Raw genomic sequence first — 27168 nt, 5'->3', positions numbered from 1 at the left:
TAGAATAACTGAACTGAACAAACTGAATTTCTGTCTTTAGTCGTTTATTTTTGAATCACTGAAGTACTGAACAATGGTATTTTCTGCTGAACTCTGGAATCTTTATTCTTGCTGAATATCCTTTGGACTAACCTGCAAAAAGACACCAGGATAAGGTCAAGCTGTTGCTGTAAAATACCCCTTTCTTTTTTACATTTGAAAATGTAATGACAGTTGTTAGGCCATAAAACCAATTATCTATCACAAATCCAGATTTTTAAAGTCTAACAACAGCAGACTTGTCAGTGCTGAAAAAAAGTTTAAATCTCAGATTAAATCAAATTGTAACCGTTAAATCTAAAGTCAAATCAAATCATGGATTTGGAGAATCATGAAACCCCTAGTGAAAGCTGAAGACCAAAGAGCTTGTAGCAAAACATCCTGATCTGTCTCCCCTCCTCCTCCACCATGTCTCAGACCTTATGACAGAGATGATGGACATGTCCAGTGACTTGGTGGGCTCTGGCATTCCTTTCCTGGACTATCGGATGTACGCTGAACGCATTTTCTTCCCTGGCCACCGGGAGTCTCCACTGAGGCGAGACCTGGACGTTCAGGAGTGTCGGCGGCAGACGGTGGAGCAGGGCCTGGTGCAGCTGTCCAACCTGCTCAACAGTAAACTCTTCCTCACCAAGGTAGTCATCATCACCACAAGTGTCATGGCTGGAGAGGGTTTTAGGACAGTATCTACATTTTGAGCAGAGGGATAACTTGGCGCTATTTTCTCCCTGCCAGTTCATTCACACTCTGGAGAGCCAGCGGACCTTCTCACCCAGAGACAGGGCCTATGTGGCCTCCCTGCTGACGGTGGCGCTGCATGGCAAACTGGAGTATTTCACCGACATCCTCAAAACTCTGCTCAATGACCTGGTGGAGCAGTACGTGGCCAAGAACCCCAAACTGATGCTGCGACGGTAGGACGAAGTGTGCTTCAAGGTTCAAGGTGTTTTAAAGATGATGAGCAGTGACTGACTCTGTGTTTTCTCTCTGCAGAACAGAGACGGTGGTGGAGAAGCTGCTCACCAACTGGATGTCCATCTGCCTCTATGCTTTCCTCAGGGTCAGTCAGCACATAAGACATGATTTGCTGGTTCTGCTGCAACTGCACTGTGAAATGTTATTTCAGTCAAACATGTGAGGACACATAAAATGACACTAATACGTAGAGTTTTACTGGATTTGAAGGACTCTTGTCACTCAAATCAAATATACTTTTTTTTTCTCTTGTGTTATTTATCTGTCTAGACTGGATTTGTGATAGGTGCAGAATTTTGGAGATATCAGCTGTAGAGATGTCTGGCTTCTCTTCACTTTAATGGTGATGGATGACACCCATTACTCAAAGCATCAAAAAATGCATTTTAAAAACAACAATGTGTCTTTACAGCTGTCAAAACCTGGTTATGTATTTTTTGGGCTTTTCATGGCACTGAGTGGTGATAGGAAACATGATGAGAGAAGGAATCAGAATCAGAAATTCTTTAATATCCTGCAAATGGGGAAATTTGTTGTCCCAGCATTCAAACAACAGAATATTACAAAAGACAAAACCAATATGCAGCAGAGGGTCACAGGTTGGACTCAAACACCAGGCAGCTGAAGTGGGACAAAGCCTCTGCACATGGGACAGCCCCTTACCTAGTTATATACGATAGTCCACACACCTGGTAGTGAGCAGTGTCATGTTGGAATTAGAAACTAGAATTGTACAATAATATAAGGGCAAATACAATAAAAATATAAGGGCAAATATAGAGGCAATAAGAAACAATAAAGAACTATATACATATGCATCAAAAGCAATCGAATAGAACGTCCCTAACAATGAAACACTATACACAATAAATAAATTGGAGGATAAATTGCTCCATGTAATGTCATTCCCACTGCTCTAAGCTGAGGTGAACTGTTGGAGAATATCTGGTGAAAATATGAAGTTTGATTACGTAGAAACTTTTCAGCCTCGACAAAGCTGTGACTCACATCACATGCCTCCATCTTTGATTCCATGTCATTTGAGCCCTTCTACTCTCCTGCAGAGTGTGTTAGGCCAAGACTAACTGGCTGACTCTGTGTGTGCATGTTTATGTGTGTGCATGCATGCAGGACTCTGCAGGGGAGTCACTCTACATGCTGTTCAGGGCCATAAAGCACCAGGTGGATAAAGGACCAGTGGACGCTGTGACCGGCAAGGCCAAGTACACCCTCAATGACAACCGCCTGCTGAGGGAGGACGTGGAGTACAAGACCCTGGTGAGGAGAACTCTGACTTTCAACGAAATAATCATTTGTAATAAGGAATCCCAGACTTCCACCGTGACTTTTAGGAAGTTAGATTTATTTATTTTTCTTCCTCTGTAGACTGTGAATGTACTGGTGCAGGGGGGAGGAGTGAACGAGACCCAGCCACTGCCCTCCAAAGTGCTGGACTGTGACACCATCACACAGGTGAAAGAGAAGCTGTTGGATCAGGTGTACAAGGGCACCTCCTTCTCCCATAGGCCCCACGCTGACTCTCTGGACCTGGGTGAGAATCCTTACAGGATACAAATATTTTAGCCAAATAAGAAAAAAAAATATTTAACATAATTAAATCTATAACCTAACTAAAATAGGAATAAAAATGTTCATTCAACAGATTCACAAAAGGATTATTATGTTCTGCCATATTCATACTTCAGAGTGAACCTGAGTGAGTGGAGTGAGAGAGGTGGAGAGGAGCACTGTAGATAAGGACTGAGAGAGACGTGAAGACGTGACATCTGGGAAGAAATACAAGTGATTTGCTGAACTTAGAAACTGTGTTGTAGAAATCACAACAACATCGATCTCATCGCACTAGTATCGATCCGATACCAATAATCACCTTGGTATTGATACTATTGATATTTGGATCGATCCGCCCACCCCTGCTGAGCGATTCCCCTCAATGGTCTCTGTTACCGTTGTTGTGTTGTGGTGCCCCCTATGGCAAGAACACACTAATTACAAGAAAAGTTAATGAACTGTTCAGTCATTCATCAAAGTTATCACCTGTTAAAATGACAAATGTTCTTAACTCTTATTTTAACTTAATTTCCCACCTACAATACTATCTGACTGGGAAGTAGAGCTCATACATGGCCTTTACCACTCTGTATGGGAACACCCACTCTGGGTTTGAAGCCTGCAACTCCCTCCGGTGAGTTATGACTGCTTCTTGGAGGAGAGGTGAAATGTCCTCAAGTTAGTGAAACAGGTCTAGTTGCCTACAATACAGCAGTTAGAATTACCATGACCTGGATGACTGAGAACCTTCATCAACAAGTAGCAGAATATGGAAATACTCAAGTAAATTACTTCAAAATACTACTTAAAGGAGCACTCTGTAGTTTTGAGAAAACATGTTAATCAGAAGAGATAGCTCTTTATTGACTGATTTTCTTCTGCGTAAACAAACTAAATATACAAAAGTTTTTTTATTCACTAATGGGAAAGATACATATTTATGAGTTTGTCTTATTACTTCATTAATATTTGTACGTGTTAATTGTACATGTTACATTTCATCACTGGTTATTCTAAACTTTGATTTTTGTCTTTACAGCAGGTGTATGTATATTAGTCATAGTTTAGGCATGATTACTAATAATTGATATCGGCCCTGAAAAAAACATATCAGTCTACCCTCAACAGTGATCGTCATAACTATGCTATATACAGTTTCAGATTGTGGATATTATTATATGGTGATATTTCGCAGGTGTTGTCCTTTCCAGGTTTTAAAGACTGCACCGGAATGTTCTACCTGTTCTTACACCTGTCTGTACACTCTTGATTATTTATCACAAGGTTATTATTTTGTGAAGTATCAGTAGGCATCCATACGATATGTTTACACTATCGAGGTATTTGTTTAAAAATATGATGATGATTGATTTTGATACCCAGCCCTTATATTTATGAAGTGCTTATGAGATTTTGATGTTGCAGTTTATCAGATTTAGTGCATATTGTGTAGCGCAACATTATCTTAAAATATCATGATGTTATTTTAATCACACACACACACACACACACACACACACACACACACACACACACACAGGCGGGTTTACACACTGTGCTGACTGTGTATCTGGTGTGTGTTGTTCAGAGTGGCGGTCTGGTGTAGCCGGTCATCTCATCCTGTCAGACGAGGACTTGACGTCTGTGGTTCAGGGGAACTGGAAACGCCTCAACACACTGCAGCACTACAAGGTAGAGGTCCATGTGTCCTCCTCAGAGGAAATACAGTGTCTTGTGTACTGAGGTGTTTGTGGTTGTATAATGCTAACTGAATGTTTTTGGTTGTTTCATCAGGTCCCAGACGGTGCCACAGTAGCACTGGTCCCCCGTCACACCAAACACATTCACCATGACAACCATGACTACGTGGCAGGAGAGAGTGAGTTAACAGTTTTGTTACTATGATAATAAAAACCAAAATCAGTTTCTCCTCACAGTGATCAGAAGAAACATGACTATACATGACTAGAAACATGGACTATACTGGGCAGCTCCCTGTTGTGGATGTGTCTAACTAGGCCTCACTGTTACTGATTTTAATCGCTCTTCACAGAAGTGGATTTTAGGACACTGATCAGCACAGCTTAAATTAACTCTTAACACAAACAGTAAAATTCAGTCATCGTCCACTCCCCCATGCTGATGGAAAGTTTCGTAGTCCACAAAACATTTCTGGAGCTTCACAGCAAAACAGCATTGCGATTGTCCCAACAACTGAAGTAGCTGCCAAACAGAGTGATTCACTGTCACACTTTAGTAGGTTGTCAGGTCAGTCTGGGATCTCAGCCCTGAGATCTAAATTGAGACTTGGATTATGCCAGACAAACATGGAGCCATTTCTTTTTTGTTGTTGTTCTTTAGAATAATACTGCAATGTTGTTGCATTGGATGATCCAGACTCCCTTCATGTTATTCACACAATGAACAGTGATTACTGTTAATGAATTATAAAATGACTGTCTGAAAGTTGTACTCTTGTAATCCAATTTTTATTCAGATGTTTTCTACCTCTAATACTTGTTTGTTGTAAATGAAACAAAGTAGAATTGATGAGATTTCTTTACATGTGATGGTGAGGTAGGTTATCACTGCTCAGTTAATTCTGCCTAAGAACACTGTAAAAACACTGACCTGTGCAGAGACTCCAATGCTGGAGGATGCAGATGAAGGTGGAGTGAGGCTGTGGCACCTGGTGAAAGCCAGTGAGGAGCCTGAGCTGCCCAAACACCGCAGAGGCAGCCTGAGGGAGAGAGAGAGGGCCAAGGCCATCCCTGAGATATACCTGACCCGCCTGCTGTCCATGAAGGTACACACACACACACACACACACACACACACAGAGAGAACTGGTAACTTCTGTGCAAAATTGTTTTGCAATATTTCAGTTTGGTCAAAGCTTTTCCCTTTCCATTCAGCTTTATGAATTAGATTTCTTACAGTTCATATGGAAATCCAAAAGTCACTTGTAGCCAAGTGCATATGTGTACAGCATGTTCAGTGTCTAGAAATATAAACATCTGTTCCCGCACACTGCAGGTCATTTCGATGTAACGGATTTACTTTGCACAGACTAGATCATTTTGACCCTCCTCCTCCTCCTCCTCCTCCTCCTCCTCCTCCATGTTCTCCAGGGGACGTTGCAGAAGTTTGTGGATGACCTGTTCACAGTGATCCTCAGCACCAGTCGTCCTGTCCCGCTGGCTGTCAAATACTTCTTTGACCTGCTGGACGACCAGGCGGGACAGCACGGCATCTCCGACCCAGAGACGATACACATCTGGAAGACCAACAGGTACATTTGAGACTGGAGCTGTGAACTCACAGTGAAGAGATGAGGATGAAATTGTCCAAGACTATGAGGAGTGCAAATGTTTTTTTCTTAATTTGATCTGCTCTAGGTAAAAACAAACACTGCTTTTTGTAATTGTCTATTATGAACTTGTTTCCTCAGTTTGCCTCTGCGTTTCTGGATCAACATCGTCAAGAATCCTCAATTTATCTTTGACGTCCAGGCATCGGACCATGTGGACGCGGTGCTCTCTGTCATTGCCCAGACCTTCATGGACTCCTGCACCATCGCTGAGCACAAGCTGGGACGGGTGAGGCAACATGTGCAAGCTTAAGGCTTATTAGAACGTGCAGAGAACTGATTAAAAACATGATAACAACATATATGTATTATTATTATTGTTGTTGTTGTTGTTGTTTTAAAAAAATGTTTTTGTTTTTTTTAGCCTGTGTCATCATTGAGAGTGAACAACAGGCTTCCTTCAGTTGCTGCTGGTACATTAAAACCAGTTTTGGCTCTACAGCAGTCACAAATGGCGCTGACACTCAGACAGGCCCTGAAGCAGCCTCCTGTCCCTCCCTCTGTCTTTGCTTTTCATTCTCGCTTATGTCTTTCAACAGGACTCTCCCATCAACAAGCTGCTGTATGCCAGAGACATCCCACGCTACAAACAGATGGTAGAAAGGTGGGCTCACATTTCATTAAAGCTTGTTAGAACTTATTTTCCAACAGTCCTTGGACAATGGGACTTTAATTTCAACCAATTATAATTTTGCATTCTGCATTTTGGAATGAAATGATCTATATGTAATGTAAGGATTGTATGGTTATTGCCATTGCTGCAGGTACTATGCTGACATCAGGCAGACCATCTCAGCCAGTGACCAGGAGATGAACTCTGCCCTGGCTGAACTGTCCAGGGTGAGTGCAGCCAGACCTCAGAGCCCTCAGTATGGACACATACAAGAGACAAAACACAGATGTAGACTAACCTGATGGTTTATGTTTCAGAACTATTCTGGAGAGCTCAACTACTTGGTCGCACTGCATGAGCTGTACAAGTACATCAACAAATACTACGACCAGGTGTGTTCACCACTTAGTATGGCTCAACAGTAGAGGTGTAATGGTATATGATGGCACAATACAGAGATTTGATGGTGTGTTTTGTGTTTATACTTTATTCTAGAGATCAGTGTGAAATATAAGTCAATTCTGACTGAAAATGTAAAAAGCTGAATATACCGCCCCCTCCTAAACTGTTGGAACGGTGAGGCCAATTCCTTTAGTTTGTTTGTACACTGAAAACATTTGGGTTTGACATCAAAATACGAATATGAAAGTGACGTCATCAGACTTTTGCATTGTTGTTTCCAGGCTTTCACCACAGCCTCTTTCACTTGTTGTTTGTTTTGGGGGGTTTCTCCCTTCAGTCTCTTCTTTAGCAGGTAAAATACATGCCCAATAGGGTTTAAGTCTGGAGAGTGACTTGGCCAGTCTAAAACTTTTCACTTGTTTGCCCTGATGAACTCCTTGATTGTTTTGGTAGTGTGCTTTGGGTCGTTGTCTTGTTGCAAGATATAGGATCTCTCAGTCACCTTGATTCCATCTGTCTTTAAATTGGCAGCCAAATGTTTGTGTAGACTTCTGAATTTATTTTGCTGCATGTGCCCTCATGTGTTAGATCATTAATGAAGATCAATGAGCCCATCCCAGAAGAAGCCAAGCCCAAGCCACGATATTACCTCCACCTTGTTTCACAGAAGAGTGTGATTTGGATCATGACCAGATCCTTTCTTTTTCCACACCTTAGCCTTTCCATTACTTTGGTAAAGGTTAATCTTTGTCTCATCAGTCCATAAAACTTTGTCCCAGAAAGTATGAGCCTGATCTCTGTACTTTCTGGCGAATTCCATTCTGGCCTTCATATTCTCATTGCAAATGAGTGCTTTGTATCTTCTGGTGTAGCCTCTGTACCTTTTGTTCCTGAAGTATTCTGTGGAGGGTGGATTTTGTTACCTTCACTCCTGCCTGCTAGAGGCTTTTGATGATGTCACTGACAGTTGTTTTAGGGGTTTTCTTAACAGCTCTCACAGTGTTTTGTACTGTACATGTACTGTAACTATAAATACAGCCTGCAGTGGCAAAACTCAAAGCTGAAACTGAGAGTAGACATTCAACACTATTTATTGTTTGAGTAATAATAATGTGATTGGACACACCTGTGCAGCAAAAAACACCTGTCAGTCACATGTTCCAAGAATTCTGCTGACTTAAAACATGGGTGGCTTCAATCTAATGGTGCTATCTTCTGAATTTCTTTTCTTTTTTTCTTTTTTTTTTTACAAATCTGGATGCAAATACCTGGAAATGGAAGCTGACATACTGATCTCTTGTCTCGTATACATCTTTTGGCGTCAAACCCAAATGTTTTCAATGTACAGCAAAAAAAAAAGGAAGCAAACCAATTGGACTTGCTGTTCCAATAGTTTTGGAGGGGACTGTATATTTAAGAGGCAGCATGAGAAACTATCAGCTTTTATTTGACAGAATATGTTTTACTGTCCATGGAGGATGATGTAGGCTCTTCTTCAAACATTGGCACTCCCTGATGGTACTGTCACAAACTATGACACTGTGACAGACCTGTGAAAATGTAACTGCAAAAGATTTGGTAGTCTTTTATAATATAGTAATTTATAATGCAAACATACAGTGTTTGTTTTGATTATTGGGACTTAAGTCTGCCAATTATTAATGGATAGGTTTACAGTAGACTAACAGCAGGATGTCTGAGCCTGTCAACTGCACGGTTACCAACATGGATGAAGTTTTTACACAGCCAGGATTATTGTTAAATGTTATTGTATTTCATTGTATAAAATTATTATTATTATTATTATTATTATTATTATTATTATTTGAATTTTAAAAATATTTTAAAACAAAAAAAGCATACAACTCGTCCTGTGTCATCAAAGCCGTCAGAAGCCAAGAAATTCTAAACTTATTCTAAACTTATTCTAAAAGTGTTATTTACACCTTTTTTAGTGTTAGTTAGTGTTAGTGTGCACCCCGTCTGAAGTGACCTACCTGGAGCCCTTTGCTGCATATCACTCCCCCTCTCTCTCAACCTGTTTCCTGTCACGTCTTCAGCTGCTCTGTCAATAAAGCCAAAAAAAGGCCAAAGGCCATTACTAAATAAATACTTATACACTCTGTATACTTAGATCCTCAGTTTGGATAAGGAAGGCCTTTAGAGGGGAAATACAACCACTACTTGTTTTTGTCTTTTTTGGTAATTTATTAATTTAGGAGTTTGTAAGTTTTTTATTTCTCACAAATTTTTGGCTGACAGGATTAATGAATCTGTTTTGTGTTTGTCATCACTCTTTTTCTCCTCTTTACCTCTCTCTCCATCCATCCTTCCATCCCTGTGTTGACCATGTCATCAGATCATCACAGCGCTGGAGGAGGACACCACGGCCCAGAAAATGCAGCTCGGCTACAGACTGCAGCAGATTGCAGCTGCAGTCGAGAATAAAGTCACTGACTTGTGACAGAGGGAACGTCCACCAGAGCCACGGCAAACAGAGTGGTTTTGGAGTAGGAGGTGATTGATTAAGAGACTGCAGGTTGAACTGAAAAGCAGGAGAGCAACACAGTAAAGAACAAAGAAGAACATAGTACAGCCTTCCTTTCAGGAGGAAGTGTTCAAGTTGAAGAGCTGTGACTTTTTCTCACTCAAGGATCAGAAGATTCAGGTTGGCATTAGAGTTTGGTGTTGTTGAAGGGAGGATCTGTGACCTGGGTCCAGACACTCTGGAGAGGCAGGACAGCACATGGACACCAGACAGACCTGAGCAACAACACCAGGCAGGCCTGCTGTGCCTCCATTAACTTGATGAAGAGACATTTGAAGGAGTGTTTTGTCTCCAGAACACATGTTGGATTTTTTCAGTCCTACACAGCAGCTTTCAGGTAAAATAACCCTGATCTGACAGAACTGATAAAAGGAGGATTTTTTGTCACTGTTTTCCCTCTGGAGTGATTTTTATGAAGCGGTACTTCTTATGCCTTGTGTGCTGGTCATTGCTGTACAGTCAGAAGTTATTTCTTTCTGTGTGTACTTTGATTTGTGGAGGTGTGTGTGTGTGTGTGTGTTTGTGTGTGTGTGTGTGTGTGTGTGTGTGTGTGTGTGCTTGTGCGTGTGTCAGCAGTTACCCCCTATTTGTCTGGTTGTCAATCTGTATCTGTTTTTTTTTGATAATTGTGAGTTAACTCTAGTTTAACGTATTAAAGTAACTGATTGCTGATAGATGTTAAGTCAGCATTCAGAACACAGTGAACTTGAACACATGTGGAACAATGAATAATGAAGAATAATGGCCACATCATTGTCCTGAACCCCTTTTACTTATCAGAATTTGCTGAGAGTTTATTAAGTCACTGCCACTCTACCTCAGCCTACTGTGCTGCATCACATACTTTTTCTCATGTTGTTGACTTAACAGTAACACTACTGTACATTTCATCAGCTACAACAAATCACGCACACACACAGGCACACACACATACACACTTCAGACTTTTCAAGCTCATTATTTTGTGTACTATGTGTGAGATTAGAATGAGAACCTGCAGGTTGTGTGATAGTTTACTTTTTTTTTCTTGCTTTTATACTTATTCGTGTGTCTGTAGTGTTCAAGTCACTGGAAAGATTTTAGAGGAAAACAAAAATCATTCTATAAAGAAACTTCTATATTGAAGTTAGTGCACACCACAGTGTTTTACTGTGCAAGTCAGTCAAATTTCTGTTTTGTACCTTTTTTACATTCCATGCAGTTTCCAAGCCAAGGCAACGGTACGTCTTTGTTTTGGGATTGACATTGTTGTTAGTGAACAGTTGAGGTATCGAACACAAGGTGGCACTGCTTCTTGTGCTGACAGTCTGTATGGCATTTTGTTTTGTCATGTTATGTATTGATTGTACTACTCCTGCTTCAGTTAGTCTAGTTGATCTTGTTGCACTGTTCTGCTTTCAGTTGGAGCACAGAGACTGTACAGACGTGAGCTCACATTTGCTGATGTTTTCCTTATTTAAATGACAAAGACTGAGGTGGCCTCTGGGGGTTAGTGGGGTGGGGTATACTGTACTTGGATATTCATTGATGTTTTGTCTTGATTTACTGCCTGTCTTGAGCCAAACTCTGTTTCTTCTTTAATTAGTGTTTCCTATGGCACTGCCCTGTGTGCTCGGGGCTTAGTTTAGGTAAATGCTAAGGTTATGGTTAGGCATTTCAGAGATAACTGGTTGGGTTAGGGTGAATGCAAGGGGAAACCCAAATCAACCAGGAAATGGACTTTGACACATCACCAGAATGATTTAAGTGGCAGAATACATAAATATCTTTCAAAAGACTTTTCAATATCAGATCACATCGATACAAAGACAAGGCTTAAAATATGCTAAATTAGGTACTTAGTTGTTTATCTGTACTTCAGTCAGTGCTTAAGACTGTTTCACCTGTACTCAAGAAGTGATGTTGGATACTCATCCCTAGTCCTCAGTGACCAAACAAGATGATAGTGTGTGATCTTTTTTAAAACTGTCTTATCTCTGTCCATGAGCCCCCACCAGTACTTAACACACACACGTAACTAATGACTCATATGAAACGATGGTTTGTTCTGCCATGTGGGTGAATGCTCAGTAATGATAAAGACAGAGGGAAAATCTGAGGGAAAACTATCATTTTTATTTGGCTGTATAAATTTGGCAATGTAGAGCAGGCTCTGCAAGGAGCAGTTTTAAGAATATTTCTTACTTTGTGTGTTAATATCATTGTACATAGTGATTTAAATTGTAACTGTAGTGATTTAACCTGTTTATTTAGAGAAGGTGTAACTTCTCACAGATGCTGATGTAATAAAGTATTCTTAAAATGATGAGTTGTTTTCTTTTTCTTTCCATAACGAAGCAGTAATACCGAAGATACTGACACTCACTCAGAGCCATGGTCCCAGCTGTAATAGTGAACAGGATGCCACTGTAGGTGTGTTGGGGTGCTAGCCAATTATCTGGTGAAATGCAAACATAATGATGAGGTTGCTGGGATGTGAAATGCAAGTGTCAGTTTAAATAGTAATTAGGGTTACTCCACCAATTTCCCACAGTAAAGAGTGTGAACAGGTGTTGGGATGTCACTACCTCCAGTGATGTCACTTAATGACTGTGTTGTTGGTAATGTAGGCACCAGAAAAAGAATGTGTGGCATAAAAAAGGTGATTTCCCTGGTCCTGCTGTATCCCTTGTTTATCAGCTGTCCATAATGAGTACAACAGTGGGGCAAAAGACAGTATCCCTGGGGCCTGAGTCCACACTCAGCCTTGCTTCCAATCTGGCCCAGTGGCCACTTGCCTTATTGCAACAAAAAAAATGTATCCTTTGACCTCTATTATAACTGCAAACAAGGTACATGATTTATGAGTCTTTCTCTTTTTCAGGAATGTGAGAGAGCTGTGTATTACCGAGACGACACAAAATAAACCACACAAAAGTCAGTAAAGTGTCATGTTCTCTGTGTTATTCTCCACTTTGCTGCATCTGTACTATGAAGTTATGACGTATGTACAAGAGGTACCCTAATGCACTTTTGATCCATAGCGATTTTATTTTTGTCAAACTTCTCTAAAATTGAAAATAAGCTAAATAAAATGTGTGATGTCATCACAATCTAAAGTCTATGGGCTTGGCGTGAACTTGCCGAAGGGGACAATGGAGTAAACTACCATATATATTCAATGGGTCGATAACCAAGGAACATAAAAGAAGGAAGGCTACATCACTGAATCTTGCTTCGGGGCCAGACTGTGGGGTCAGTTGTATTGAAGTCTATGGGAGATGCATGGAGAAACACACTATACCCCAACATATCAATATCATACGACTTCTGATGAAAAAAATGCCCCCAGAAAATGAATGAGCACTGCTCAGAGAGTAGGCCAGCACTGGATTTTTCCCCAAATGACTGACAGGGCTGATAATATTGCGACCAAAAGAGGCAGGTCTGACTGATTTCTGCTGACAAGATTGCACTTACACCGCAAAAAGCGGATTGAACAATGTGTCGAAAACAAGAATTAATGGTTAACCGACCCTCTGAAGTGTGTTCTTTCATTTTCTTTATCAGAGGTCATATGACGCACACATGCTGGGTTTTAGTGTGTGTTTCTGCATGCAACTCCCACTAGCATGTACTCCTTCTACTTAAATCTAGGAGTGGACTGGTTTTCAAACCATGGCACCTAGATTATTGCAATTTAGGCACACTCACACTTGTCCCAGTTGTTCCGGGCCGTGCCAAAGCACGATTATCTCTCCTCCCCAGTCCCCCGCTGGCCTGCAGTCACATTGTTCTGGTCGCAACCGGGCCTGAGCGAGGTTACCTCTCGTACATACTTCATCACTTCATAGCGCAGTTGCAGCACAGTGGAGAACAACACAGAGAACATGACACTTAACTGACTTATTATGGCTTATCTTGTGTTGTTTCGGTCATTGACGGCCCTCTAACACTCTTAGATTTCTTGATTATGCAAGACGGCGTTATACACAAGATTATACTTAATGTCCATCTTGTGCACCCATGTTTGTGCTTGTGCGTGAGCAACCGTACCGTATCAAAGCACACTTACAATCCCTGGCAAAAGTTATAGTATCACCACTCTTGGAGGATACTCATTCAATTGTTTCATTTTGTAGAAAAAATGCAAATCACAGACATCCCACAAAACTATATTTATTCAAAATGCCAACTTTCTGGCTTTAAGAAACATTAAAAGAAAGAAAGAAAATAAGTCACAATTGTTTTTTTAGATCACGCACAGGAAAAAAATATGGAATCACTCAATTCTGAGGAAAATATTATGGAATTACCCTGTAATTAGCAGTTCTAATACAAACACCTGCATCAGACTAAATCTGCTATGTAGTCTGCAGTTATAAAAGAGAGCTCACACCTTAGAGAGCTGTTGACTACCTGGACTGACATGAATCATGGTTCGAACATGAGAGATGTCAGTTGAAACAAAGGAAAGGATTATAAAACTTCTTCAAGAAGGTAAGCCATCATGGAATGTTGCAAAACATGCTGGTTGTTTCCAGTCAGCTGTGTGGAAAATCTGGACCAAGTAGTAAAAGGGACGCATAGTGATAGACCAAGGAAGACATCCAAGCATCAATAGATCGAAAAAACAAACAAAGAAAAAGATATATCTTGAAACAGAAAATGCACAACAAAACAAATGAGGAACAAATGGGATCCAGTCACGGACTGTAAATGGCAAGATCAAAGTCATATTCAGTGATGAATCACAAATCTGCATTGGGCAAGGTGATGATGCTAGAACTTTTGTTTGGTGCTGCTCCAGTGAAATTTATAAATAAATAAATAATAATAATTCATAAATGCTCAAGTTCATATTGAAATTGTGGACACCTTTCTTATTCCATCACTTGAAAGGATGCTTGGTGATGATGATGTAATTTTCCTAGATGACAATGCATCTTGACATAGGGCAAAAGATGTGAAAACTTCTTTCTTTTTATTTATTTATTTATTTTTACGTCTCTTAAAGTAGGAAGGTTGGTGTTTTTAATAAATACAGTTTTGTGGCATGTCTGTAATTTGCTGTTTTTCAACAAAATGAGGGAACTGAATGAACATCCTCCAAGAGTGGTGATTCCATAATATTTGCCAGGGGCTGCAGTGTGAGTGTGCCCTGCATTACTGAGAAATGTCACTGGAGGCAATTTCTCAGATTACACGCAGCCTCCTCTGGGCCCACTAAGGTTTTATACTATTACCTCACTCTTGCACTCCCTGAGACCTTAAAGGTGTAAAATTGGCGGAATTGCCCTTTAACAAAAAGCCCTTTAACATAAAAAAGGCTTAATCTACTTTTGACCTTTCCGCACAGGTCGAAGATAGTCTGCTCGTTAAGGATACAGGCCGACTGAAACTAAATAGAAACTACAGAACATTCTGTTTAAAGTAATTTTAAGTCGAAAATGCCATAACTATGTGATAACGAGGTTATTATAGCCAACCTTCATGCTTGCGTTTGTGCCAGCGGTGATTAGGCTTCATGTGAGCACTGTGTGCAGACGCAGGTCATCAGCCCTTCGTTAACATCAGCAGTAACAGCGCACCGTGATTCGACAAGGAGCAGCATCCTCTGCCAACAAGCAAGGGTTCAAAATGGAGTAATGCTGAAGACACACAGTCAGGAGTCCCTCTGAATGTAATTCCACATCGACAGAAACTGTTTACTCGGTGGAAAAAATTGGAATTTTAGAAGCCGCGGGGCAGTCATCGTCATTCCTGCTGTCGAGCTAGCTGCATAAAACAGGTAACTACAGGCAAACCGATGACTGATGCTAGCCCGGTTAGCTGTAGCGGCTAGCGTTAATGCTAACGTTAGCTAACTATACCTTTGTAACAGCAGCTAATAAGCTGATGCTAAACTCTCAGGCGTCAACCATAAGCATCTTAGTGCAGTTTGTGATTTACGCTGGAAGAGCTCAGTAACTTAGTCCAAACGAAAGCTAACTGTTAACGTCAGCTTAACGTTAAGTGTTTTCGATGCTAATTTGAATGGCGTGTACGTTAACGTTATTGGGTGAGCTAGTTGCGACCTGCGTACAGCTAGCGTTCACTGGAACCTCTCCGTGACTACCTCACACTCTGGCTCTCTGATAAGGTTGCATTGTTTTTTGTAATACTCTTTATATTCACTTTGTGCATAGTATGAATGAAACGTCAAATCACCATTTGCAGCTCAATTCAGTCACAGGAGGTTAACACCCATTGTGACTCAATCTGTCGTATTAGCTAGTCGTGTGTGCTAATATGCCATCCACCTATGAATGTGTGCATTCTTTCAGAATCACTGGCATCTGTTTTATGAGAGCATGATAAGGGCATATGATGTTTTAAGGTGTTCAGTATTCACAATCCCATTCTATGTGGGCTAGTACCGTGCATGGTGTTTACGGTTTCTGGTGTCTTTAATGCAGTCGAGAATGGAGCCGTCAGAGCAGTCAGGCCCAGACTCGGTCTCTCAGGAGGTCAACCCTGTGTTTCTGCAGCAGCTCAGAGAGCTGGACATCCCAGAGGAGGCAGCCAAACAGGTGGGGTGTTCGTTTCACCATTAAGGCAACATTCACATCAACATCTAATGATAACTGTGTATGGGAATGTTGCGTTTTTCAGTGGAATGGTTGATTTGTCAGTAAACAATACTTAAGTGTATGCATTTATTGCGCTAATTACACCGTAATTGAGTTGTAGTCGCGCCTGTGATCTCATTGTAATCGCTCACATCGATTACCCTAAATGACTCATACAATATATCACTGCAATACTTTGTTTTTTTGTGATTTTTCAATTTTTGATGAAGATCATAATCCTGTAGCTTTAGAATTTTCAGATTATTTCCAGATACTGTTTATGCTAAGTCTCCTCAAGGACAGTTTCTACCAAGACTGACTTAAAATAGAGCCTCACCAAAAGATGATTTGACCTGGCATTGTGATAAACAGACCAACAGACTTGATTTGACTTGTATTTAGACTTAGATACCACTGCTGAAACATAATGTAGCTATGCATTTCATTCATTTCAGTAAGAAGTTTGTTTGATATATTGAGACTAAATCCAACATGGCATCATCCACCACTAATTGCACATCACAAATAATTATCTAGTAAAAATAGCGTGAACTAAAATTGAACCATTGAAAGTTGAGGTTTAATTGAATAAATGTATGTGCCTTAGCTGATCATCATCATAGATCATTGGTCAATCAAAATTGTCACATAGCCCGTTGCTTTGTTCTCTGACCATTTTCATTGTTTCTCACCACTTAAGGCACTTCTCCACACTCGGAATGTGTCTGCCGAAGAGGCGGCCATGTACTACTTCAACAAGCTGGAGAATGAGGTGCCAATAAGCTAGCCTTAGTCCCCACAGGTACACCTTGGTACATTAGACCTCAGGGAGTTTGTCCCAATCCAAATCTCAGTGTCTCTTTTTGTCTGCTCTGACCCTCAGGAGGAGGGAGACGATGATCTCATGTTCAAGATGGTGTTTGTGGTGAACATGGATCTTGCCATGGGTATTGGAAAGGCAAGTCCAATGGTGCCAGTGGCAAATGTGTGCTGTGTTCAAATAGACAATCCATTCTGAAGAAATGCAGCACTGACAAAATGTCAAAGCAGAACTTTTTAACCAAGCTGGATCTTGAATTCTTTCCCATGTATTTAGAGTGGAAACAGACAACTTCTGCCAGTGTTACAAAGACAACTAAATTGTCTTTGTAATATTTACAGTTAGGACATGAAGGCAGAATTGTTACCAGGTGCCTAGTTGACTGGATTGCTAGTCATACTTAATTGCCTCTGCCTGGTGTCAGACAGCATTGCATAATGAAAGCAAAGTGTATTGGAACTCGGGGTGTCACAATTTCATTTTAAATCTTTAAAATAGTTTCACTGATCAATAAATTGTTGGTGACATATACAAAGTATGACTCAATCATTTACAGCCCTCCCAGTCACAGATGAATGTGTCTTAATGTGGCTTATTGATCTCTGCTTCTCTCCTCTGCTGTCTGTCTGTGCCCAAGTCTGACACACATCCTTGTACAGCAAAGGATACGTGCCCTGACTTGTACTCCAAACACGGATAAGGGAAATTGTGACATTTCTAATGGGAACCAAAATAAATGTTGCCATCAATGTCATGTGTCATTAGTCTATATCCATTACATGCTATCAGCATTTACTTAATAATGATTGGTTAAAATAAAAACCTAGTTTATTGCCTAGTTTACTAACTCCTATTTCTGGTTTTAGAGTGATGTAGTGTCTGCTATGTCTGTGTGTTCTGTTAAGACTGACTTCAGTTTGTCATCTGTCTGTAATTTTCCATGTTCTTCCAATAATGAACACTACATGGGTGATTGTTGTGCTCTGCTCTTAGTGTAGTATGCTCATATCATTTTCAGTTAAAAGGTCATTTGGATCTCATGCAAATGCATTGATTTAGAGCAATTATCTTTTTCAAGTAAAAAGTTTAACTTAATTTGAGGCAATTTTCAGTACAGCTGAAAAGTTAAACATATGTATAGGTTTGAACTCAGAGCTGTGTGTTTGTGCAGGTGGCAGCCCAGGTTGGCCATGCTGCTGTGGGTTTGTACCAGGCTCTACAGGAGAAGAACAGCTGGAGGGAGATGGCCTGGAAGTGGGACCACAGTGGGTAAGGCCTTCTACCACATATTTGTCCGCCCTTTGTTTTCTCAGTGTCTGTTTTGTAGCATTGCTTGGTGAGGTGTTGCTGACTCCAGAGATAATTTTCATATATATCTTGCCAGTAATTATAACATTCTTGAATAGTGGAGTCGATACTAAATTAACATTATTGATGGAAAAGTAATTGTGAATGTTGTTAATACAGAGCCAAGAAAGTGGTGGTCCAGGGCACCAATGTGGCTCACCTACTGGAGCTGCAGGCTCTGGCCATGAGCCTCAGCCTGCCCACCTACCTGGTACAGGATGCAGGGCTTACCCAGGTGAGAGAAACAGGCCAATTCTGATGTTTTTGGGTAAAATTTGGTTGATTTGTCAGTGTTACACAGGGCATGTAGACATTTGGGAGTCTGAGCACATAACCTATCCCTTTTGTGTTTGGCAGGTTGAGGCTGGGTCCCGCACTGTCCTGGCCATCATGGGTGAGGAGGAGATGGTGAACAATGTCACTGGGAGTCTGAAACTGCTTTGAGGGGCTAAAACCCACGGTTGGGAAGGCATGGCTCTGCAGTGCCATCATGCAACCAGCAGTGGGCAGCATTTTGCAGCAGCAGGGAGAGTCTTGGCATGCAAGAGTGTAACAACCTTTTAAAAGACCGAAAGAACAGGGCAAATGTCCCAGCACCAGAAAACAAACACTCTCAGCCATTTGTTTCCCTTTTATTCTTTGTCGCCGCTTTGTCTGCCATTGAGAGCAGGAGGAGTTCTTCATAGGGGAAGAAGACGAAGGCAGTCTTTCTCCGGTGACCTTTCCCTCTTATTAAACAGGCCACCTACTTAGAGGAGTCTTATTGATGACAGTTTTCAAACACATTTAGTCTGTTGTCCAATTTCAGATATGAAAAGGTCAAACTGAGTTTTGTTAGTGGTTGAACAACATTGTAATTGTGCTTATTCAAGGGGCCATGTAATGTAGCCTAATAAACAGTGCAATTACAGTTATGCCTGTAGCGGATATATTTCCCTGCTGGATCCACTTCTCCCTGAGTGAAAAATAACTTATAACCTGATTAATATGTGAACACTATTTTCTTTTTATTTTAATTGATTTTGTGTCTGTATGCAATTATCCTCCCAAGGATCCCTATCCTACAGACTCAATAACGTCACTCATTGATATTGGCTATATTTGTATACATATGCCTGTTAGGGCCATATACCGTATAATCTGTGGTGTGCCATCCTAAACAGTATGCACAGTTACTGAACTTTGTTTTATTGTAATTTTTTCTTTCTGCAACAGGAAACAAACAATGTGTTACAATTTTTGAGTTCATTGGTTGAGTTTGATGGTGGAAGAGGGGGAGCCTAATGTCACACATAGTTAGGGTTTGTGCTAGGCCTTTTATGCACTCTGCCTGTTGTGGATAGTTATAATGGACCCTAACCCAATAATGGAGTTGATCAGTTTACATCTTGAGAGAACACAGATGATGTGTGTATGACAATTGTTATGGAGTTGGTAAATAGCCTCGCACATTGATCATCTTAATACACAAAGAATGATGTGTGAGCTGTTGTGTGTCTGTGCCCTCACTTACAAAAAAGTTGTGGCTTTGAGCTGCCACTTTGAGAATTGGAAGCTCAATGTTAAAAATGACATTTGTAAGAGAAATCTTCACAAGAAATGACAGTGTAATGCATGCTACATGAAATGTATATTTAAACAGATCACTGGAATCTTAAATTTCCGTCAGTTTTAGTAACATGTCCACACTTTGATACCTCCTGTGTTATACAGTAATATGTTTGAGTACTCCAGATTATGGAGACAATTAAAATGCCTCAAGATTAAGTAAGGAGAAGCCCGAATCATGTTTTTACCTTCAGACTCAAGCATTCACAGAGACTGTGCTTAGAGAGGGGTGTGCTTGGACTGTAGCAGTGAAAGCAGTGTGGGGGAGGGTTGAACACAGCCATGTTGCAGTGCGTGGTTTGGACCAGCCATATGACATTGCTTTTTCACCGCAGTAACAATGGCAGTGCTGTTGAATATGGCCGCTGCCTACCATGGCAGTCCTGTTTATAAATTGTTGAACTATTAACCTCATGACATCCTCTCGGAATTATTCTGCTGAAGGTAACCAAAACAAGCGATAAGGGAGTAGACTCTTGATGTTATTTCAATGTGTTTTTCAAATATAATCCACTGACTAAAAAGAAACACTTTCGTCCATGACTTGGCCATTGTTCCGGTGTGGACTTATTTTGTTACTGTGGTTAAGACATTGACATATTACAGTTCTGAACTGTTACATATTATGTGAAGGGGAAGTCTACAGTTATGACGGTAGGGAGCATAGTGCGTTACTTCTTTGCTATACCTGCGTCGATCGCCTGAGCAAATGTTCTAAGTATTTTCAAAACCACCTATATTTACTGTTCTTTATCAGTTGTGGTCCATTGTATTTCCCCCACAGCCGCATCGTATCAATTGTGCTGTTCTGCCATCTAATGTCATCGCTCGTCAGACCTCTGCAACATATGACGTTGGCATTTATCACCACAGCCAATCAAAGTCGCCCACCAAGTCTCATGACATGACACGACACCAACTGCGGCAGAGTTAGGAGTTGTTTATGAACATCGTAGTCCGCATTTTTAAATTATCCTGCATTTATTTGTATCTATTAAAAAGTGTCTCCTCAACGCTTGTCAATCCGGCGTGGCTGGTTTGCAATGGCAAAAAACGTTACATTATTCAGCAAGAAACAAGGGCTGCGCCTGTGTTCCCTTTCTGTTAATACTAACATAGCCAACGTTAAGAATTTTCGCCCGATCCACTAGGTAAGTGACAACTCCCGGATAGATTGCTTTTACTGAGCCGCTGTATGTAAGGGTACTCTCAACACGACGGCTACTTTTTCTGTGGCTGCCAAGTGCGGGAAAAGAACTGATGTCGGCAGCAGGAACAACGGTAGGAGGGACCAGTAATAAGGTGTAACGCAGGAGCACTGGTCAATTTCGCTGCCCAACCCCTTTCCAGATGCTACCAGGGCGGCACCTCATACCCCATTCGTCTGACATACCGGTAGGTGGGGCTGACCCAGTGGGCTAACCCTGCCTCTGGTGTCCCTGGAACTGGGCCCCTGAGACCCCGTGTAGCTAACGCTTGCCACTATCTATTGGTGTGAAGGCTCCTTCCATGTTAAGACTGATGGATGTAAACCTCAAATAAAAAAAATATTGGTCCTTCTAACGCATTGAGATTAATTCCATGGCATTTGAATTTAATAACGAGCATCTCCCGAAAGCTGGTAAATATCCTCTGTTGGGTATAAAATATGTTCCCAGATCCAGCCACTCTGTGCAGCTCTCCTCTCGGTATGCCACCAGCACACACATATCATGATGGAACTGAATTTTCGCACCCCTCCCCACAGGAGTGCCCGCCCCGTGTTACGTAACCGAAGGAAAGTAAATAATCGACGTTGTATTTTACCAAAGACATGCATGTATGTGTCGAGTGTAACATGATTGGCACATTGCTATCGAATCATTGGATAGAGGCGGGATTTCGCATTAAGGGCCGCCCAGAAAGCGAGCCCCTGCACGGTCGCCAGGGAAACCCCGTGGCGTGGTTGTGTGTCAGTTTCGCTGGGACCCGCGGTCGATGCCGGTGAGGAGGGGGATGGGCGCCTCTGCGAATGTAAGGACCCAAGACAGAACCAGAGCCCCGTATCACATACAGCAGCATATATCACAATATAAATAGCGACTGTAAATATAAAATAAACCCAAATAAATGGATTTATCCACCGAGGATCTATAAAAGACACTCAATGGATGCAGTGCACCTGAACAGGACAGGGAATTTAACTTTCCGCCTTCCGCCTCGCGTTGGAGACCCTGAGAAGTTTGTTTCCTACCTCTGGAGAGGGAGCTACTTTTAAGGGCAAAGGATACAGGAGACTCCGAGGCTGGTCTGCTGGCCTACTGGTCTAGTTGGATTTGATGTTGGGATACTCTAAGGACTTTCTTCTTGACTTGAATCTGCCTCGCTTATACAAGTTTGGAATGCCTCTTTAGGTGAGTACATTAAATTTGTGTCAGTTGTTAACACCCCCCGTGCTGGCAGTAACATATATTTAACATTCACGTATTGACCATGTTTCCAGTCAATGAAACATAGCTATGAAGCTAACTAACTCAGCTAACGTTAGCTTATACTGCGAACAAGTTGGTTGTCCCCACTACATTTCCACGTTCAAGCGGCTTGCTTGGATGGTTAAAAGCTCACCATGATGATGGTCTTCTTACAGGGGTGCATTTAGCTGCGCCTGGACTGATCTCCCATGGATTTTATTTTTTTTGTATCACGTCCTCGTGTTGTTTTTTTGTTTTTGTTTTTTTTTTTTTTTATAGCAAGCTCGTTTGGCTGGGAATCCAGCACACTACAAGTCAAATGATAGGCAATGCTGTAACATAATTTCGAGTAATCATGTCCCTAGAACTCATTCTGCAAGTTTTCAGGAGTTTGACTTGTGTGACATTTAGTTTATCAAGGCATCCCCTCGACCAGGTTTTTCTCAGTTGTCTTACCAGAGATGAATCGCTCACACTGAGCTATCCATGTATGTTAACGTTACATTAACTCACCGTTTGGCGGAGGTTAGTTCTTCCCAAGGCAACAGAGCAGCAAATGAGGGCCGGTTTGAAGCATTAATAAATAAATCTTGTTCAAGTTTCGGTAATGTGTTTCTACAGAGGTTTAACATAACATATTCTAAAGTAAATTATAAAGGCCAAAACAACATCAGCAGCACGCTATTGGCGGTTTACTTGGTTTGTTGCATAGGTATCGGGTTAATTTGAGAGCAAGCGACCTACAGCCCATAGGGGTTGGGGCTCAGAAGTTCGGAATCAAAGCCCGTAAGGTAATATGCAAACTTGATTCGTAAGAACCAACAACACGTTTTTGCATCGTTTTTTACGACTACATGTCACACGTTGTTGTTGGGCCACGAAACTGTCGAATTTCTGTAAAGTTGTCCATGACACAACTTGAATGTCGACCATGACTGTTGATTTGTGTTAGCTAAGCAAGCAGCTGCTGTGTTAGTTAACGTTAGCAGACAGCCATAGGCAACAAATGCTATTCTAGCCTCTTAGCTAACTTTTTGGATGTTTTCCAGTTGATTGTGTCCTCATTTTGAACTAGCACTTTACAGCATACAGTGAACCTTTGGTTACATTTATATTCACACCCGAAAACGTAGATGTACGAACGTATTGTTTATTCTTTTTTTTGTTGGACCTATGCGTATGGTTTTCTGAAAAATGCGGTGTATGCATCATGGTGTTTTTTGGCTACATCATGGTAATGCGTTTGTCTTTGGCAACATTCCTCACTCCACTCATGCGTGTGAATCGAGCTGAAAGCTCGGTTGTGTTTTCTTTATTCGTGCTATTTTTCCTGTGTGTTGGATCTAGCAATCAGAAAACCAGATCTGTTGAGTACTGACTTGCTGTTCATCACCTCCCCCACCTACCAACCCCCAGCCTCGGTGGCAGTTTAGAGAAATGGGTGGTATTTTAGAGGGGAGCTCTTGTTTCCTTTTTTAGCCTCCATTTTTTATTTCTATGTGTGAGTAAGGGTGATTGTTGAACCGGAATGTAGCAATCACACGTTTCGATCAAGATCGAGACATCGTAGCTGCTGTATGTTCAAACACCATTGCGTGTTTGATGAGTCTGATCATTTCTTGATTGAAATCGTTTGATCTGACGTTACACCGCTATTGTGCTGATTTCAGGAAACAAAATCTGGCTTCAAAATTAAACTGTGCCTCATAATTTCAAAAGTCGTTTTTAGGTTAAATGAAGTAGATTGAGAATTAAGCTAGCGACAGCTAGTCGCCAGTTGTCAAGTTAGGGGAAATTGCTTGGTAATTAAATAGCGCCTTTCCGCACATGCAGTGTGTGTGTTTTGTTTTGTGTTTCTTTCCTCTGAGCTTTTTAATTTATCAAGACCCCGTGTTTCCCGAGCACAAACGGCTGCCCTACCCGTCGCCTGTCTAGCTGTGCTCCACGCCGCTGCATAGCGTCGGCTAACATCGTGCTGCGCCTGGAGTCTGGAGCAGTGGACACAGCAAGCACATAAGAACAAAACGTTATTTTTGCTCTTTCATGCTTCGATCAATTATTGGGTCTCTGGATGTGTGACTACCTCCCAGCAGTGATATATTTGTATGACTTGTCAAAAATCATTTGGCCATACTTATGCCATATTTGTTTGTTTTGTCTTATTTAAACAGATAGATTGAATGCTTAAACAACACCAGAGGTGCAACATTTGGTGTCCATGAATCGGCCAAAGTCACATTTCTTGGTTTTGTGGATTACATGCTAAATAAATGGAAATTTGAGAATGTATGTGTGTATCTTCAAGTACATTTTTTTTCAAGACTGTGTCGACCTTGCCTCATGAGTACAAAGATTACACTCATGCCCTGCTGGGGGTGTTCAGGCAGCGCCAAGTATTTGGATTGATCTTGACGACTGTTGGAAGCCAGATCGCAGTGTGCTGTGCCTTGTTTTCATTGGTTGTGACTGACATTCTCTGAATATGTTTCACATCTTTTAATAGATTGTGTGGGCTGCAGTGTACAAACCTGGCCACTCAGAATCATTGGAAACACGAGCCCTTACAGCACTCCCCCTGACCCTGATGTGTCTTTTTAACTCAACCTACCACCCTGGGAAAGCATGCCATGTACTGCTTGGCGGCTTCTCTGTCGGGAACTGACCTGCCATGTTAGTTTTCAAGGCCTCTCAAGCACCTTGAGATTAGGTTTTAGAGCAAGATACATGTGTTAGGGGTATTGCATTACCAACAATTGGTAAAGAACCATTCCCCTCTGGAGCAGTACTGACCTTTATATGTGTGGCTCTGTCTGCAGGATGTGGAACCTTTTTTCCCCAATATGGGCCCCTGAAACATTGGTGATCTAAGGAATGTGTAGACATTCAAGGTTAGACTGGCCCCATTTTCTGTTTGCTAAGGAACAAGATTCGGTCTCTCTCATACACATCCACAGAGTGGATACAAACCCAGAAATTTAACCGATGGGTGATTTGTGCTTGGTAACGTGATCAGAATAGACAAGCAGTGTGTTCCGATGAGTCTACATCATACACTGTACTGAATGTAAACCCTGGTTTGTATGTGTGATTGTACAGGAGAGTGTGAGGCAGGATGTTGGCCCATTTCCAAAAGAAGACAGGATTCTGTCTCGATGCAGACCGTTGGAGAAGAGAGAGAGGGAGCATGGGGTGTTGCTTTGAGGAATAGGGATCGGGGGCCTGTCCTTTTAGCTTACCATTTGCATGCTGATGACACTCTGTAATGTTAGATGGAGGGCAGGTGTAGCTATTGATATGTAAATAAGGTTTCATGTGCACTGTGCCTATGTGGCCAAGTCAGCTGAGCCTGTGTTGTGCTTCTGTTCCTGCATTGAAGCGGAAAGATTAAATTCAAATGCACATAAGTGAGAAGCAGTTGCATGCATGTTCTCTCTAGTAGTTTGACCACATTACATACTATCAGTGTGCAGCAAATGGTCTTTCTCTTGTTCCTTAAAGGCAAGTTGATATCAGTGTTCTATGAAAATTAAAATATTAAGATGTACCTTCACATTTATTTTATATCTTTATTTTCTTGGCCTATAAAAGTAACAATGTGGATTTTTTTGTGTTGCATAGATGGCTGATTTCTTCTGTTGTGAGAGAGACTGACTCAGATACCATCTGCATTTAAATTTTGGAGATGTATGTAGTACCAGTGCATTTACCGGCCCCTTTCTGTAGCCTCTGCAGCTGCTCTGTGTTGTGTGGCTTGCCATCCTGCACAACGGGGTTAAAAACAAGTAGCTCTGACGCCTGCCTCATTGGTGCTTTCCTATTGGCGCAGGAGCTCTGGAGCTGCTCCAATGGGGCGCAGCATTTTCTCGGCGCTGGAGGAGCAGTGTTGCAGAGGGTTGTGCTGGTTAATTCCGTTTCGTGCCGAGAAGCAATGCTTCTTGGGAGAATAATGGAGGAGGAGGAGGAGGAGGAGGAGGCTGGGGAAAAAAACAAGGCCAAAAGGGGGGGGGTGAGGCAGGCATCTACGTAATTCTCTCTCTTTCTCTCTCTGTCTCTCTCTCTCTCTGTCTCTCTCTCTCTCTCTCTCTCTCTCTCTCTCTCTCTCTCTCTCTCTCTCTCTGTCTCTCTCTGTCTCTCTCTCTCTCTCTCTCTGTCTCTCTCTGTCTCTGTGTGTTCTTTCTCTCTCTCCTGCTCTTGTTTTATTGCGCTCTTGTCCTTCATTTCCTTTTCTTTATTTACTGTCATGCTGCCTGTCTTACTTTCTTGTGATACTTGGCTGAGCGCATAGCAGGAAAAAAGGCTCACCAATATTCAAAGTTTCTGTATCCACCTTTTGAACTGCAGGAAGCCATTTTAGGCTTCACCACATATTGCTTCGCTTCTCTCTTTGGCACTTTTCCCCTGGTCCTGTCCATCCTTGTCATTCATGTAACTAAGCAGGACAATAAAGGAAACCAAATAATGGTAGATTAAAACACCATAATGTTTTGTGTGAGATGAAATCAAGATGGCTAAATCCTCAAGCACATTTTCATGTGTGTTTGCTCTGAGGGTGTTGTCATATGGGGAGAGGGAGCAAATAAGGAGCAGGGCAGAAGAAAAACAACCAAGGGACCTTTTGCCCCAAAATCGAGCCACACCAACCAGCTGCCCTGTTTTGTACAAACAGAGGCGAGAACGGATTAGTTCCTGTTGGAAAGAGTTAGGTGGGTTTTTAGGTTTTTGTTTCTTTTCTTTTTTTTAACAAACTTTATCTGTGACCATTCTCTCATTCTTTATAAATGGGCTTGGTCTTAAAATAGAACACCACCTCTTTTCAACCTAGATTTGCTCCTCA

At 41.5% G+C, this 27168-nt stretch overlaps 3 protein-coding genes and 1 long non-coding RNA gene across 9 annotated transcripts in view; 3 read left to right on the top strand and 1 right to left on the bottom strand.

The window, feature by feature from the left end:
- plxnb1b (plexin b1b) overlaps positions 1-11824 on the top strand; it is a 147602-nt gene extending 135778 nt beyond the window's left edge. For both annotated transcript variants that reach the window (XM_037100900.1, XM_037100901.1), the window contains 14 exons: positions 457-674; positions 775-953; positions 1033-1099; positions 2146-2292; positions 2401-2566; positions 4175-4278; positions 4381-4465; positions 5226-5392; positions 5718-5878; positions 6038-6185; positions 6496-6560; positions 6721-6796; positions 6887-6961; positions 9331-11824. In XM_037100900.1, coding sequence (XP_036956795.1) covers positions 457-674; positions 775-953; positions 1033-1099; positions 2146-2292; positions 2401-2566; positions 4175-4278; positions 4381-4465; positions 5226-5392; positions 5718-5878; positions 6038-6185; positions 6496-6560; positions 6721-6796; positions 6887-6961; positions 9331-9435 — 1763 coding nt within the window. In that variant the 3' untranslated portion in view covers positions 9436-11824. The remainder of the gene's footprint in view (positions 1-456; positions 675-774; positions 954-1032; positions 1100-2145; positions 2293-2400; positions 2567-4174; positions 4279-4380; positions 4466-5225; positions 5393-5717; positions 5879-6037; positions 6186-6495; positions 6561-6720; positions 6797-6886; positions 6962-9330) is intronic.
- LOC119021017 lies at positions 2443-8958 on the bottom strand. The gene is made up of 4 exons (XR_005075461.1): positions 7895-8958; positions 5745-5863; positions 5218-5377; positions 2443-2575 (listed from the first exon to the last, which is right to left on the bottom strand). It is a non-coding gene; the product is annotated as an uncharacterized LOC119021017 (long non-coding RNA).
- Positions 11825-14854: 3030 nt separating the features above from the next.
- si:dkey-19e4.5 (UBA_like_SF and PTH2 domain-containing protein) lies at positions 14855-20427 on the top strand. Of its 2 annotated transcripts, none has more exons than XM_037099911.1 (7): positions 14855-15289; positions 15957-16070; positions 16810-16881; positions 16993-17067; positions 18101-18198; positions 18397-18511; positions 18634-20427. In XM_037099911.1, the coding sequence occupies exons 2-7, from the start codon at positions 15963-15965 to the stop codon at positions 18718-18720; spliced, it is 555 nt and encodes a 184-aa protein (XP_036955806.1). In that variant the 5' UTR covers positions 14855-15289; positions 15957-15962; the 3' UTR covers positions 18721-20427. The 2 variants fall into 2 exon arrangements, with proteins under 2 accessions (XP_036955806.1, XP_036955807.1); XM_037099912.1 differs by lacking the exon at positions 14855-15289 and adding an exon at positions 15347-15640.
- A 1387-nt stretch (positions 20428-21814) lies between these two features.
- Positions 21815-27168, top strand: part of setd5 (SET domain containing 5) — a 43516-nt gene continuing 38162 nt past the window's right edge. For 2 of the 4 annotated variants that reach the window (XM_037099908.1, XM_037099905.1), the window contains exon 1: positions 21815-22277. The gene's annotated coding sequence lies outside the window, so the exon portion shown is untranslated. The remainder of the gene's footprint in view (positions 22278-27168) is intronic. The other 2 variants (XM_037099910.1, XM_037099909.1) reach the window with 1 other exon arrangement.

This window comes from Acanthopagrus latus, chromosome 6, assembly GCF_904848185.1.
Source record: "Acanthopagrus latus isolate v.2019 chromosome 6, fAcaLat1.1, whole genome shotgun sequence".
NCBI classification, from domain to species: domain Eukaryota; kingdom Metazoa; phylum Chordata; class Actinopteri; order Spariformes; family Sparidae; genus Acanthopagrus; species Acanthopagrus latus.
Note: the sequence above shows the minus strand (reverse complement) of the source record. Positions and strands in the feature narration are given on the sequence as shown.